Source organism: Pelobates fuscus, chromosome 3, assembly GCF_036172605.1.
Source record: "Pelobates fuscus isolate aPelFus1 chromosome 3, aPelFus1.pri, whole genome shotgun sequence".
NCBI lineage: Eukaryota > Metazoa > Chordata > Amphibia > Anura > Pelobatidae > Pelobates > Pelobates fuscus.
The window spans coordinates 252,058,302-252,075,427 of record NC_086319.1 but is presented as its reverse complement, the minus strand read 5'-3'; the positions used below and the strand labels follow the sequence as shown (position 1 = coordinate 252,075,427).

Sequence of the window (17,126 nt, the reverse complement as noted above, 5' to 3'; positions counted from 1 at the left end):
CCAGGTAGGGAGGCTGGGTGGACAATTTTTGTAAAAAAAAATAATAATTTGTCAATGTGTGTGAGTGTGTGTGTCTGTGAATGTATGTATGTGTGAGTGTCTGTAAGTGTGTGTGTGTGTGTGTGTGTCTGTGAGTGTATGTGTTTGTAAGTGTGTATGTGTGTGTCTGTGTGCCTGTAAGTGTGTATGTGAATGTGTGTGTGTCTGTGAGTGTTTGTGTGTGTGTCTGTGAGTGTGTGTGTCTGTAAGTGTGTGTGTATGTGTGTCTGTGAGTGTATGTGTCTGTAAGTGAGTGAGTGTCTGTGAATGTATGTGTGTGTGCCTATAAGTGTGTATGTGTGTCTGTGAATGTATGTGTGTGTGTCTGTGAATGTATGTGTGTGTCTGTGAGTGTATGTGTCTGTAAGTGAGTGTATGTGTCTGTAAGTGAGTGTGTGTCTGAATGTATGTGTGTGTGCCTAAGTGTGTGTGTGTCTGTGAATGTATGTTGTGTGTCTGTGAATATATGTGTGTGTGTCTGAGTATGTGTGTGTGAGTGTGTGTACGCGTGTATATATATATATATATATATATATATATATATATATACATATATACACACACACACACACACGAGTGTATATTTTTTTGGGGGGGTGGGAATCTTGGGAGAGATCCCACACTTTATTCCCCAGGACTTGACCCCTGCCGGCAGGGGAGATCTCCGGATCTCCCCTGTCGGCTCATGCAGAGCTGGCGCTATCTAAGTGCCGGCTCTGCTCTTAGCCTCCATGGGCCGGCGGGGAGATCAAAGATCTACCTCACCAGCAGCATGGAGGGAGGCAGGAGAGGACCCGGGGAGCTCTAGACAGAAGCTCCGCCAGGTTCCTCTCGCGAGATCTGAGCGTTGCCGCGGCAATGCTCAGATCTCGCGAGAGTGAACTCTAGGCCCGCAGGCTAGAGTTCACTCTCCCTTGGACAGCAAGGATCCCCCCTCCCTACATAAGGTAAGAAGGGAGGGGGTTATTTACTAATCTGCCCCCACCTTCACAATCCCTCCAAGCATACAGCACACACACACACACACACACAGCACCTACACACATACAGCACCCTAACACAAACAGCGCGCACACACGGCACCCTCACATACACAGCACACAAACAGCACCCTCACAGCACACTAACAGCACCCTCACAAACACACACAGCTCCCTCACACAAACGGCACACTCACAAATACACGACACAAACAGCACCCTCACACACACATATCACACAAACAGCACCCTCACACACACAGCACACTAACAGGCCCCAAACACACATACACAAACACCCTCACACACAGCACACTACCAGCACCCTCACACACAGCACACAAACAGCACCCTCACACACATAGCACACTACGAACACCCACACACACACAGCGCACCAGCAGCACACACAAACAGCAGTATATGTATGTGTGTGTATGTATATATATATATATATATATATATATATATATATATATATACATGCGGCGTGTGTTTGTGCTTTAGGGTGCACACCCTAATGCAATAGGCTGCGCACGCCTATGACCACAGTGGTAGACAATATCTGCCCCACTTATTATACTACTTTCTTTCAGTGCTGACTTCCTCACCCCTTTCTGACGTCAGCCAGGACCTTGCGTGGTCTAATCACGGCTTCTCATAGAGCACATGTGCATGCGCACAATCTGAGCCAGCAAGGGGAGGGAAAGTGGGGAAGGAGACGGAAAAGGAGGGTGACATTTTTTTCTTTTTTAAACAATTTTATTGGGAATATTGGGAAGGAGTGGAGGGGAGAAAAATGCTTGCAAGGGAAAGCTCAATTCCCAGCATGATATGCGTGCTGAAGATGGACATGTTTTATGCACACAATTTACGTTAGGTAGCCTGGAACAGAGTTCAGAGAAGTTATGCGTGCTGGGGTGGAATTAGCCCCTGAAATGGTGATCATGGTTGAAGTGTAGCGGAATGAACGCAATTATCGACTTTTTAATCCCTTTATTCGACTGTCCATACCCCCCCCCCCCCCGTTCGTTTACTGAACCAACTTTGTGTGGTCCCCTTGTTTGCAAATCATGTTTGGGCTTGATTAGAAGATGGTGCTTGTATCATTCAAAATATAATAGAAATGAGGCTTAATGATTAATCTGTGGGTAGGTATTAATGATTATTTTGGATATGATACTGGAACACAAGGCTAATGGCCATTAACCCCTTAACGCCGTTACAGCGTTCTATGCCATCCCCATTTAAATGGGCTTTAAAGCCGTTGTGGTGGCATAGAACGCCATAACGGCTGAAGCCTCCAGGAGGTGAGATTTACTTACCTCCGCCGTGATCCTCTTCGGGAGGACTGCCTGACAGCCCAGACAGCCCTCTCCCGGCAAATGAGGCCCCCGGGGGCCATGTGTTCGCTCTCAAAGACCCGGTAAGTGCCCTGGACGGCAGGAACGTTCAATGCCTGAAAGAGGACAACATATCAAGGCAAGCTAGAAAGTTAGTTTATAGTTATACCAGACTTCCAGGCCACTTATGTGTGACTTCTCACACCTTACAGAGCAGCTGTGTTGGGGTCCTAGCTTCAAAAATGTATTAAGGCTATAAACCTTCTGACCTCCAATGTAATCAAATGGACCCCTTTTTAAAATGTATTTTTGGAGTGTTTTAGAATATTGTATATTTTTCTGTAGAGGATCCTGGGAGGAAAAGCCATGTATTATTGTATGGGAGACCCCATGTAGGAGTCTGTGCATAAAAGATGTGTGTGGCCAAAATAAAAAGGAGTTGACTCCCAGAACTGTGTGTCGTCTAGGTGCTGGGGGATTTTGTCTTGGATATTATACTGCTTCTTCAGCTACAAGGATTATACAGCGGAATACCTTGCTAGGTATTGCAGCTCTGCTACATGGAGTAAACCTTTAAAAGTATAATCAAAATAATATATTTATGAGGTCACCATTTACAGTCCCTCTGCAGATGGAAATAATTGAGCCCTGAAAGACAAACGTGTTTCTTTAGCAGCTTTAAACCAATATATTCCATTGGCCAGTTCAAGACTTGCAAATAGTGATGTATCCCATTTCAAATGCACTTTATAAAAGTGCCAATTTCTATAAGACATCAGCACTTATAATTAAATTAAACGCACCCACTTAGCTGTCAATCAAGAAGCCAGGGAGGTTTCTTCCTACTGATGTTAGTTCCCCTAATATAACGGAAGTGACAGTCGCAAACTACTTGAGCACGCCTGCTGACGCCTTCGCTTACCTCCTTGACTCCTTCTCAGACTGCAGATCATACTAGCACTGCACAGGCTCAATGAGAAGCCTCTCACAGGGTGTATACAGCCAGTCTCTTGTATGTAAAATGCATTCATGTATTTATTGTTTGTATATATATCCCTTTGAATAAATCTAAGCAGACCTGCACATCCTAAAACATATTTTAAAATGCACTGAAGTGGTGTGGCAAAACACAAGTAAAATAGTAGGAACTTGGTTAACAAATATCTTTAATGTCTGGTGGAAAGAACTGTACGCGGTCTAGTACAACATTCATAAAAAGGGTTGGTATCCGGTACAAACAATTGAATATATTTGTAAATAATATAGACTACATTCTTGAACTTTATGACTCTCTCCCTCAAGTTCTATGGCTTTAATTTAATTTACTTTTTTTATTGCCAGATTTTAAACAAAAATCCTATTGAACAATCCTCGCAATTATACACTCCAGTCCATCTTTTTATTTTGCCATGTCCACTCATGTTCTCTCCCTTTCTTGAACCCCCGCACACCTTCTCCATGGCTCTACACACCACCCACCCTCTATTCCTTTCACCTATGCCTTAACATTTTTTAAGTATACGTTCTATTATTTCTTAAGTACATAAAATATATAAAAATAAGAAAGTAAACTTATTATACATTCTTGAGATGATACATAAGGTACAGTTAATTTGGTTACCTTCTTTAAGCTGTTTGCTAATTAGTGTTCCTGTTTTGTTTTCTACCTACACTGGTTTGTCACCTAGACTTGTTGTTATGTCTATGCTTAATGTATGTTTATTTTTTTTTTGCACCTTATAAAATTATTTTAAAAAAACAGCTTGAACCGATTTTCATGTATGTCAAGTAAGGTGTTTTTAAAAATAAAATAAAAAAAATCCATTCTTGGCAAGTGCCTAAGGATTCTTATAGGAAATATGTATGGACAAATAAAAACAAAAAAAGACATGCAAAGATAAAATAGAAATAGGCTATTTTAATTATTTACCCTTATGCAGAAATACCTTGGAGACACCTTGGTACATGATTGTCCCTTTTACGGTATATACGTTAGAACCCAGTTTTGTTTTAAAGTAACAGCACCTCTAGACTCTGACATTGTTTCTGTTTTTTTCATCCCCATTCAGACTGATTGCTGCTTCCTGTCTCATCTAATAAGAAGCATTTTCCTTTTCTTTTTCTCAATTGTAACTATGCCTCCATTCTCTCTCTGCGGCAGGTGCGAGGGCTGTGAATTTAATTCCCAGATGTTCGCTGAAGGAGAGGTTTTCACTGCTGCCCATGACCCTTGTCTGAGCTGTACATGTTCGGTAAGATTACGATCCCCCTTCTACCCACCTCTAGCTAAGTTACCTAAACAGTGCACTAAGATCACGCCAAAGATGGTAACATTCCATCCTATATAGAAGAGGACTAACTAAATATTACACCAAGACACATACATTTATGATTTATGGGATATAATTCAAGTAAACTACTTGTTTGGATTTAAGTGAGCTAAAGGATGTATTTTTTGACTAAAACCAGACACTGTCATGCTGGTATAAGGGATTACGCACATGCAGGATGTAGGCGGTGCACACTTACTGGCACAAAAATAAGTGACATTTAAATATGTCCCTCTTTATGCTTTGACATAAGCAGAATAATTAAAGTTTCATTAACTGTATGTTGACACATTGAAGTGAATTAATTTTCTTAATAAAACAGATTTCAATACATTGCAGCCTTGTTTCAAAAATGTAGCACTTATATTTACTCTCAGTTACATTTATACTAAACCATGGTGAACATTTACATGGGGACATTCCATGCAGCAGGTGGGTGCATAGGGAGGTTTAAAACCGTTCTTATAGTAATATGGGGGTCATAGGCCTTTTTATTAATTCATTTATTTAGCATATTTAATGTGGCAGCTGACTAGCAAGCACTGGCCAAACGCCACTAAATTAACCCTCACAGCGCCTGGGGTTTTTAAACATTTGCCTGCTGACTGCTAGTCCTGCCAGTAGCCAAATAGTTCAGATTTTTTTTTTTAAATTAAGCATTTGGGTCTTGATTTCAGTCATTCAACGGCATTTAGTCCGACTGAAATCCAAACCCAATTCAGGTTCATTTGGAGCTTACATTGCAAAATCTGTACCTTGTTAAATAATGTAACACTGTCCAGATTTTGCATTCTGAATGGCTCTTTACGATGCCAAATTGCTTTGCCATTCAGACTTTATAATTGTGCATTTCCTCAATGTAATTTTTCTGCAGGTAAGTATAATGGCTGAAGATAATATTATATTAACCGCAAATATTTAATAGGGAACTATTACTTTTAAGGATTTTTAATATTAAACTTACTTATCCCTGTATATAACAAATTTGTATTTATGAGGTTTAAAAAATAAATTATATGTAGAATTCAACAAATCTTTTGTCTGAAACTGGATGCCCCCATCTTTACAACTTACTACAGTCCTGTTGTGTTTTACGCCCCACCTCCTATAGACTGTAAGCTCCTTTGAGCAGGGCCCTCTTCAACCTATTGTTCCTGTAAGTTTTTGGAATTGTCTCATTTATTGTTAAATCTCCCCCTTAGATAATATTGTAAAGCGCTACAGAATATGCTGGCGCTGTATAAATACCAGTAGTAATAATAATAATAATAATCACTATTATACTATGCCATTGGCACCTCGACCTCCGCTCTGAGAAAACATACAGAGCAGAGAAGTGAAGCAATGTTTCTATATCACCTCTTCATTTGCATTGTGTGCCCTTGCTGTGACTTGTCTGAACTAGATAGCATTGCATTTTAAAATCTTTAATATAAAATTAGAAAAATCTGAGCATCAGATAGAAAAGATTATAGGTGATTTTCATAGTTCTATTTAATGGTGTAATTATCAGAGAAGTGAGGATTCCCTTTTAACATAACACCTACTGCCAGGATCTATTGGTAATTTTCTTGCAGCTCTACATATGCAATGCAAAAACAGAATGTATCTCTTCACATCTAACGTTCTCTTGTTCTTGTTTGACATTTATAGTCTGGGGAAGTGTCATGTGATCACCTGGACAGGCGATGTCCCACTGCAAAGTGCAGTCACCCAGGAAAAGTAAATGGACAGTGCTGCCCAAGCTGTGAAGGCAAGATGTTAAAACTGTGCAGTGACTTTATGGGGTGTTTCCAGGAGGAGAGGGTATTGTGGTGTGACATATAGGAAGAGATAAGCACTAGCTGAACAGGCTGAGTAAAGACATCTAGATAATGATGGATAGAATGCATGAATGACATGGCATAGAGACAGAGTTCACTTTAGACATAGTAGGTATCTGCCTACAAGCACCTCTCATGTTAGAGGCACCTGCTTTCAGCGCTTATGTGCCTTTTTGGAGCTTAGGTGGGCTGGTGGGAAGAGACATGTACCAGGAGCCTAGGTCAGTGTCCTCCTATGCTTTATAGCAGAGCTGCAGGAACCGTTATAGAGTGTCTGTGTGTGAGACTGGACAGGAGGTATAAGGAATCACTTCCTGTCTGCCCACTATCAGCCTCTCAGGAAAAACAGCAAATGGGTGATACACACTATATAACACACTATATAACTGCTACTGCTGCTAAACACAAACTCATGGAGGGGTGACCAGATCTCCCAAAAGTCCCACTTTCGGCAGGAGGGGTCTAATTTTGTGCTCCTGTCGAGCTGTCCCTAGGCAGCATAGTGCAAACACATTATTAGATGCTCTGGTGTTACGGAGTGGGCACTAGAAATATGCAGGTATAGCTTCAGCAGTGCTCCCTGCTTAGTACTGAATGCTGGGGACCTGTAAGTGGGTTGACCCGACCCTTTTCCAGGCAGACCCACCCTTTATGGTCGTCACTAGTTACGTGGGTCATGTATCTGTTGATGCCTCCTTAGGGCCTCGCACATCCCATTAACCCGGTTGCCAATGATGCGAGGTATTGGTGATTGGACAACAGAAGACATAGGAAAGTGAGTACTTTGCATATAACTCTTTAAAGGGACACTATAGTCACCAGAACAACTACAGCTTATTGAACTAACTCTGACATTAGGTTCTTAGGTTCTCGTTGATACTATACACTGATTAAAGAAACAGAAATACTTGCAAACACTTTTCAAAGTGACATTAAAGGTATTCTAAACTTATAAACACATAACTGTGTAATGCCCACTTAATAATTATAAAAAAAATAGATGTTTTACTGTGTATTTTCTGGTTAGGTTTTACAATGTGAAGGCTTCTGCTAGAGGGTTCATAGATTCCCTATAGTGCCCTACGATAAGCCAAGATACAGAATGGAGAAGAAATTAGAAAATAATGCATGTTGGGGTAGCAAGTAAGAAAGCAGAATGTAGATTCTAGAAGTATTTATAATTTTTTGTGCTGAATATATTATTTTTGTCTCTGTAGTTTGTGACTTTGAGAGGAAATTGTACTCTGACGGACAGACATTCCGGCCCCCAGGACACAGTCCATGTCTAAAATGCACATGCACGGTGAGCACTCCATCACCAGCACCACCCAGGCTGTATCACTTGCCCAAAACGGTGTGGTTATACTTGTCTGTTTGCTCATCACAACTCTGATTTAGCACAATGTGGGCATTTTACTAAGGTTTCTCAGATCTATAAATAATGCCCATTAAAAGTGTGTGTGCCTTAATACATGACTATTGATAATGACGGGGTAAAGTATAGCAGAAGTGCTTAATGTGTAAGACTGGCTGAATTATCACTCGGCTTGGTGCTGTTTTAACATTATTTATATGTAAACCGCCTTTGTTTTAGCTCACTAACCAATGTGACCAATGTGACAGTATTTTTTTATAAGAAAATAGGTAAGCATTTTTGGTATGCACTACCCTGGAGCCATAGCACAGCTCAGTGTAGATGTGCAACAGAGGATATAAAGATAAAAATAAATGGACCTTCATGCACTGAAGATGTTACACTACTTCATCAGCTCAACAGAGTATTGATGGTGTTTGGCATAGTAGAAGTTTAATGAAATGATGTTAAGGTTTAAACAACTCATCCATAAAGTGTATTATATTAATAAGTGTATTATTCAGTTCTGTACTAGTAAGGATGCTGTCAAAACATGGACCATTGGTATGCCTTGGGAACGTGGAAACCACTGCAATGAATTATAAACATTGCTATAGCTAAAATTACATCTCTATCTTGTTTCACTTAGAAAGGGAATGTGCGTTGTACAGAGGAGACCTGCCCTCCAATAGCCTGTCCTAACCCGGTCAGAGACCCAGATCATTGTTGTCCAATCTGCAAAAGTGAGTGTGACATAGCTCAATGTGCATATATAAAAATACAAATCACAAACAGGTAACAAATAGCATAGTGCTATGATATGGTATAGTGTGAAAAATCATATGGCTCATTCAGCACAAACATTTCAAATGGCATATTGATGTGTATTGTCAAAAGAAGTAACTTTGTTACGTGACAACTGTGGGATTAATTTTATATTAGGACAGACAAGAATTTAATTATTATGAATTTTAAAAATAAATGCTAATACGTTTTGCAATATTAAATTAAAGGTATTGTGATACAAAATAATCAACTAAACCAGTGCAGGGTGCAATAGACAACACCAGTACCTAACTTGCCCACTTTCATATAGAAATCCAAAATAGTATGGGTAGAGCGAACAGGCTACAGAAAAGTGCTGTACTGAAATTCTTCAGGTGGTTTATTTTTTTTCTGTATGATTCAAACAACATTCTGCAAAAATATATTTTGTATTCTATGGTTTCTATATTATTATTTATATACAGATATTGTGCATGCTGTATACTACTACCGGCCTCCAATTACAATATAGCAGAGTTGATCTATGCTTCACTTCACGCTATACCAATTCATACCAGAGATAGGGTAGTGATTGGCTGAGAGAGCTCAATTGACTCTCTCAGCCTACAATGCCTGCTACCCATGATATAATGTGAAATTGAGCATAGTTCCACCCTTTTGTCATTTGGGGCCTGGCCTGCACAAATTAGAATATATCTGCTAAATGATAATGCAAGACCTGGCACCCGTGGACACCAGGCACGATAACGACTTCAGTTAGTTGAAGGCGTTATGGTGCCTGCGGTGTCCTTTTATTGCTTTGAAATACACTAACTATTGCTTTGATACTTATTTACTGTTTTTGGCAATAAATGCAATTTCTGATCCGTTACTCCTTGGATGCATTGTATAGTATAGATTTGATTAGGTTTTTTCATATGTCTGTCTTGGACTCATATCACCCTATTTTGTTTGTCACTTTATTATATTACATTTGCTTTTTCCACACTCTTGCCTGAACCTTTCTCTCAGTCTGCGTTCAGGATGGAGAAGAGTTTTTAGAAGGAGTGGAGTGGGAGCCAAAGAGTGACCCCTGCAGCACCTGTGCATGTTTGAACGGAGACGCAGTGTGTGGAGTTAGCCAGTGCCCCCCAATTGCATGTCTTCATCCAACTAGGAATGAACGTGAGTCAACCTTGAATAGCTAAAACTGACAATGACACAGTCTAGATACTATCATGATGCTTTACTAATCTTGCACACTCATTGCACAAACAGAGTTTACATAATACCTGGCCAAACAGGAATATAGAGGATATAGCTGACTACCTACAGATGAAAAACAAAGTAATACAATAGTGTAATACAGTTATAGCACATATTAATGCGCACCAGATCAGAATGCACACAAGAGATTTAGGAAGGCTATTGTTAAGCCGAAACACGTAGGACCTTGCACATATTTTCATTTAATTTTTCATTGGTATAATAAATCTTAGCATTTTTTACCTATTACCTGGGTTCTGTATTCCATTCTGTGGTGGTGATTATACCAGAGGAGAAGGATCCTTGGATATACCCCCCATACCCCCATGGGAGGCACCCTGAGGCGACATTATACTCTTAAATCTCATGAGTGAATTCTTATCTAGTGCGCATTAATATGTGCTATAACTGTATTACACTATTGTATTACTTTGTTTTTCATCTTTCTATTCGTGTTAAGCTATTCTGTTTTTACAAAATACCCTCTGCATCCTTGGTACTGTGAATGATATGCAGAACTAATGTTTTGACAAAATATTTTGACCCCCCTGAATTGTCAGCACTTTAACAAACAACCATAATGCACACTACAGCCAGTGCTTTCATATAACTCACTCTACAGCCAGGGCTTTCATAGAACTCACTCTACAGCCATGGCTTTCATAGAACTCACTCTACAGCCAGTGCTTTCATATAACTCACACTACAACCCGGGCTTTCATAGAACTCACAATACAGCCAGTGCTCTCATAGAACTCACTCTACAGCCAGTGCTCCATAATAACTCACCCTTCAACCAAGGCTTTCATAGAACTCACTCTACAGCCAGTGCTTTCATATAACTCACTCTACAACCTGGGCTTTCATAGAACTCACAATACAGCCAGTGCTCTCATAGAACTCACTCTACAGCCAGTGCTCCCTAAAAACTCACTTTACAGCCAGTACTCCCATAGAACTCACTCTACAGCCAGTGCTCCCGTTGAACGCACTCTACAGCCAATGTTCTCATAGAACTCACTCTACAGCCATGGCTTTCATAGAACTCACTTTACAGCCAGTGCTCCACAAGAACTCACCCTTCAACCAAGGCTTTCATAGAACTAACTCTACAGCCAGTGCTTTCATATAACTCACTCTACAACCCGGGCTTTCATAGAACTCACAATACAGCCAGTGCTCTCATAGAACTCACTCTACAGCCAGTGCTCCATAAGAACTCACCCTTCAACCAAGGCTTTCATAGAACTCACTCTACAGCCAGTGCTCTCATATAACTCACTCTACAACCTGGGCTTTCATAGAACTCACAATACAGCCAGTGCTCTCATAGAACTCACTCTACAGCCAGTGCTCCATAAGAACTCACCCTTCAACCAAGGCTTTCATAGAACTCACTCTACAGCCAGTGCTTTCATATAACTCACTCTACAACCTGGGCTTTCATAGAACTCACAATACAGCCAGTGCTCTCATAGAACTCACTCTACAGCCAGTGCTCCCTAAAAACTCACTTTACAGCCAATACTCCCATAGAACTCACTCTACAGCCAGTGCTCCCGTTGAACGCACTCTACAGCCAATGTTCTCATAGAACTCACTCTACAGCCATGGCTTTCATAGAACTCACTTTACAGCCAGTGCTCCATAAGAACTCACCTTTCAACCAAGGCTTTCATAGAACTCACTCTACAGCCAGTGCTTTCATATAACTCACTCTACAACCCGGGCTTTCATAGAACTCACAATACAGCCAGTGCTCTCATAGAACTCACTCTACAGCCAGTGCTCCATAAGAACTCACCCTTCAACCAAGGCTTTCATAGAACTCACTCTACAGCCAGTGCTCTCATATAACTCACTCTACAACCTGGGCTTTCATAGAACTCACAATACAGCCAGTGCTCTCATAGAACTCACTCTACAGCCAGTGCTCCATAAGAACTCACCCTTCAACCAAGGCTTTCATAGAACTCACTCTACAGCCAGTGCTTTCATATAACTCACTCTACAACCTGGGCTTTCATAGAACTAACAATACAGCCAGTGCTCTCATAGAACTCACTCTACAGCCAGTGCTCCCTAAAAACTCACTTTACAGCCAGTACTCCCATAGAACTCACTCTACAGCCAGTGCTCCCGTTGAACGCACTCTACAGCCAATGTTCTCATAGAACTCACTCTACAACCAGTACTCCCTAAAAACTCACTCTGCAACCAGTGCTCCCATAGAACTCACTCTACTACCTGTGGTTTGCCAACATATTCTGTCAACACGCCTGCAAACATGCCTGCAAACACTGTCTATACACAGTTGACACTCTGCCTGCACACACTGTCCATACACAGTTGACACTCTGCCTGCACACACTGTCCATACACAGTTGACACTCTGCCTGCACACACTGTCCATACTCAGTTGACACTCTGCCTGCACACACTGTCCATACACAGTTGACACTCTGCCTGCACACACTGTCCATACACAGTTGACACTCTGCCTGCACACACTGTCCATACACAGTTGACACTGCCTGCACACACTGTCTATACACAGTTGACACTCTGCCTGCACACACTGTCTATACACAGTTGACACTCTGCCTGCACACACTGTCCATACACAGTTGACACTCTGCCTGCACACACTGTCCATACACAGTTGACACTCTGCCTGCACACACTGTCCATACTCAGTTGACACTCTGCCTGCACACACTGTCCATACACAGTTGACACTCTGCCTGCACACACTGTCCATACACAGTTGACACTCTGCCTGCACACACTGTCCATACACAGTTGACACTGCCTGCACACACTGTCTATACACAGTTGACACTCTGCCTGCACACACTGTCTATACACAGTTGACACTCTGCCTGCACACACTGTCCATACACAGTTGACACTCTGCCTGCTCACACTGTCCATACACAGTTGACACTCTGCCTGCTCACACTGTCCATACACAGTTGACACTCTGCCTGCACACACTGTCTATACACAGTTGACACTCTGCCTGCACACATTATCTATACACAGTTAACACTTTGTCCCAACATACACTCCAGAGCCTTGTTACAGCACTCTCTGTGATCTCCCATAACACTCTCTGCACAGTTATACTTTTACACAGCACAGTTATACTTTTACACAGCAGAATTATTGAATGATTCGAGCTCTGATACATTACTTTCACTTCCTGATCTCTCTCATAACCATCTAGACTAGACACCAACAGCCTGTCATCTGTCTTCACACTTTCTCAATTTCAAGCTCTCTAAAACTGAGCTCCTTATCTTCCCTCAATATAAAAAAGAAATCCTCCACTTTCAGTCTTCCTGCAAGTTTATAGTGTGCACATCAGCCTATCCATGCTGTCTTGGTAATATCACTAGCTGTGGCTTCACCTTTATACCCATATTCAGTCTGCCAAATCCTGTCATTATCACCTTAAAAACATTGCCAATATTCACCCCTTTCTTACTCAAGATGCCTCTAAGAAACTTGTTCACACTCTTATAATTTCCAGATTTATTTCTGTAACTTTCCCTTAACTGGTGGCTCCAGAACCCTTACTGTCTCTACAGTCCTTAATAAATGTCGCTGCCAGGGCTTTTTTTATTTCTCATCACTCCTCCCTCATGTTACTTCATTGCCAATCATTCCATTGGCATTCAGTAATTTTTAGGATTCAATTCAAAACGCACATACAAAGCTCTTACAACCCTTACATACATCTGACCTAACACACTCCCATCACTGGACATATTGTTATCTGTAGGGCCACCACTATCTTGGCACAGGACCATCTGCAAGCTAGTAAAGCTATCTTTGGGTTCCTTATTTTCATAGGTGAATGTTGTCCTGTTTGTGACACCTGCAGCTACAACCAGAGAGGGTACAACAATGGACAGATCTTCACAGATCCCGATAACCCGTGCCAGGATTGTATGTGCCAGGTTAGCCCATGTGTGCATGCATTAAAGAGCTATAGAGACTCTGAAGACATGAAGCCTCTATATTCCTTCTTACTGTGCAGTACTATAATAAATACATTAATCAGCTTGTATAAATTTGAACTTATATCTTATGATTGTTAACAATTTCACCTACTCTGGGAGTTGACTGTTAGTATTACAGAAATGCTTTTGGTAATAAGGATTTATCTTTCTTATATGATGCATTCATTTGTTTTCAGGATGGTACAGTCCAGTGCTCCCCTATTGTGTGCCCGCCTGTATTGTGCTCCAATCCCGAGACGGAACCCGGGCAGTGTTGCGCCAAATGCCCAGGTGAGCATGATGGACAGGACTAGAGGTTCACTTACAGAAAATAGCTTGCTGATCATATATGTTGTTTTATTACCTGAATCATGAGTTGTACTTAACTTCCAGATAGCTATGTTTTGGTTCCTCAAAATGTATGCTTTTACATTAGGCACCATATCACTGAAATGCAATATATCCTTCATCTTTTTACTAGAGTGTTTGTACCAGGACCAGATCTTCCTAGAAGGGGAGGAGTTTTCTAACCCAAGCAATCCGTGCCAGGAGTGTGGGTGTCTGGATGGGCAGGTGACATGTAAAGACAGAGGTTGCCCAGGTCCTACGTGCTCCTATCCACTGCCAGGCTCCTGCTGCAACAACAACTGTAATGGTAAATGTTAATTAAAGTGTTACCATTGGAGAAAGAAGACTGTAAATTTGCTATAAATAGTTACATTACAGTATGAATAGGTTAGGGATAAGTGACTGAGTATGCAACCCACTGAAAATATGTTAGAGGAATATGGAATGTGTGTAGGATAAATTAATGTCTTCTAAAGAAGGGAGAGACAGATATCAACAAAGTAACAAGTTAGAGCTGTGTACTAAAGATCAGAAAGTGTATTCTATGGAATGTAATATGGAGACTTTTATACATCCTTGACAACTTCCAAAATTGTCTTTTTTTTCCCTTTGTTCTCACAGGCTGTAATTATGCTGGGAAGGAATACCCTAACGGAGCCGATTTTCCTCACCCCACCGATAAGTGTAGGCAATGTCATTGCATTGTGAGTACTGATATCCATTCATGTGTTAGTTCTCCTGAATCCTATCTACCAGGATTTTGTACCGTATGTTCTATACTTGTGTGTCAAGCTTAGTTAGTTGTTACACATATATAATATACATATTTGTAACCTCCCCAGACCACCTTTTCTGGCTAGAAAGAATCCATCCTTGTTTATTTTCTCTCTCTCCCTTTTCCATGCTTTTAGTCACTGTCCTCCCTTTTTCTTGAATTAGTAATAAGTATATACAAGCCAAATGTGCTATTTATGGTGGTATTTGTTACGTGAACAGTAGTAACCAGTCCCCTGACGTGAGATCCAGTCCAGTCCTTTCTCCTCCAGCACTAGTGAACACCACAGTAAGTCTGCCACTGGCCTCCCAACTCCCTATTATCCTAGGCAGTCATTTACCCATCTGATTGCTCCTTCTTCCAATGAGGTATCAATCCCTGTTCCTACTACCTACACTCTGTGTACAACAGTACTAGTTCAACAATAGGTCCATAGACTTTGTAGTAAGTCCCCACTAATAGCGTGCAGTGCAGCCAGATAGCAGGTTGGTATACTCTGCCACTAGATGCTCTATAAGGATCATAGATCATAGACAATAGGACAAAAATAACTATACCCTCTCTGTTACCCTAGGACTGGCCTTTAACAACATTACATTTAACTTAAGGTCACACTTAAAAAAAATATCCATACAACATTATGTTTAGTAACAAAGCCCGGGCTGGCTGACAGAGTCTTTTCATTTCCATAAGAGACAGCATAGTTTCTGGGCAGAGAGCTACATACCCTCTAGTCTATTCACTACAGATGCAAATTGATAAGGAAGTGGAACAGGACACAGGAGCTTCCATGTGAAAGCAATTCAGTTTTAGACTGCTGATTAAAATGTAAAGAGTAATCCACCCTTTTTAAGTCAAAGAATATCGTTTCTACACTGACCACTGACTCACCACTATAGCTTTTCTCATCTTTCCATTCCTTGGGGCTTACCTCTCCTCATTGCCCATTTAACCGGATTGATTAGGATTGTATTTTCCTCTGCAGAATGGTAACGTACAGTGTCTGATGCTGAGATGCCCTCCTGTGCTCTGTGCTGAACCTTTTCCAGTTCCTGGGGAATGCTGCCCTCAATGTCCAGGTATGGCCTTAGTCTCCAGGAGATAGGAGGGTTCAGTCATGGGAAAGAGCACCTAGAAACTGAAAGATCGTTAACCAACTAACTATTAACTATCTTTCAGTTAGTTAGTTAATAGGAACAGTCATAGGCAATAGATAATATTAATGCAATTGTGCATTTGCTTTCAGATATGATTTAATGGACACCTGTCACCAGAGGAATTCTTGCAGCATGTAATCATATTTTTAAAATGAAGTATATGTAAAAATGCCTGGAGGCATGTCTACTAAACATTAAAACTAATGCCGGGGCAGCCATTGCTGCTCAGTTCCTAGAAAAGGGAAAACTATTATATAGGCTTCCCACACTATGACTATCCCACACTATCCCATTGTAAAGCGCTATGGAATTTGTTGGTGCTATATAAATATAATATTAATAATAATAATAATAATTCTATGACAGGTATTGCAAAGTGTATATATTAATTATTAGGCAAACTTTTCTGTTACTGTGCTCCTGTGAAAGATACAGACTGTTCCTTTCACTGGAATTCACACACTAATTAATTTAGAATCCACATTGCATTTGTTAAAACTACAATTTTATTTCACTTTAAACATCCAGAGTTGTAATATGGTCTATGTGGCAGTGTTTTTTTTTTTTATTTTATTTTAATTACTCTCCTCTTTAGAAAGTAAAATAAATATGGCTTCTTTCCATAGTGCCCCCAGCTGATTGCCCATACTCCGGGATCACCTACAGACATATGCAACGATTCTATGATCCTTCAGACAAATGTCGTGACTGCATCTGCAATAATGGCACTGTGACATGTCAGAGGAAACCCTGTGCCCCTGTGCCCTGCTCACATCCTCTGCAGGGAGAGTGCTGCCGTTCCTGTGATGGTAACATTCTATCATATGGACTAATTAATCATTTCTGGAGAAAAAAACTGAATTTAACAACTGTTTCCTTTTAGTTTGTTTGTATCTAACTACTTTAAACCTTATAAATTATTCAATATGATCTGGTAAT

General features: G+C 40.8%; 1 protein-coding gene across 1 annotated transcript in view; it reads left to right on the top strand.

Moving 5' to 3' along the window:
• The window catches only part of KCP (kielin cysteine rich BMP regulator), a 130,623-nt gene that overhangs the window by 89,460 nt on the left and 24,037 nt on the right, over positions 1–17,126 (top strand). The window contains exons 20-30 of the mRNA XM_063448335.1: positions 4,524–4,614; positions 6,346–6,445; positions 7,733–7,818; positions 8,519–8,612; positions 9,667–9,819; positions 13,759–13,865; positions 14,105–14,198; positions 14,389–14,562; positions 14,877–14,959; positions 16,016–16,109; positions 16,814–16,996. Coding sequence (XP_063304405.1) covers positions 4,524–4,614; positions 6,346–6,445; positions 7,733–7,818; positions 8,519–8,612; positions 9,667–9,819; positions 13,759–13,865; positions 14,105–14,198; positions 14,389–14,562; positions 14,877–14,959; positions 16,016–16,109; positions 16,814–16,996 — 1,259 coding nt within the window. The remainder of the gene's footprint in view (positions 1–4,523; positions 4,615–6,345; positions 6,446–7,732; positions 7,819–8,518; positions 8,613–9,666; positions 9,820–13,758; positions 13,866–14,104; positions 14,199–14,388; positions 14,563–14,876; positions 14,960–16,015; positions 16,110–16,813; positions 16,997–17,126) is intronic.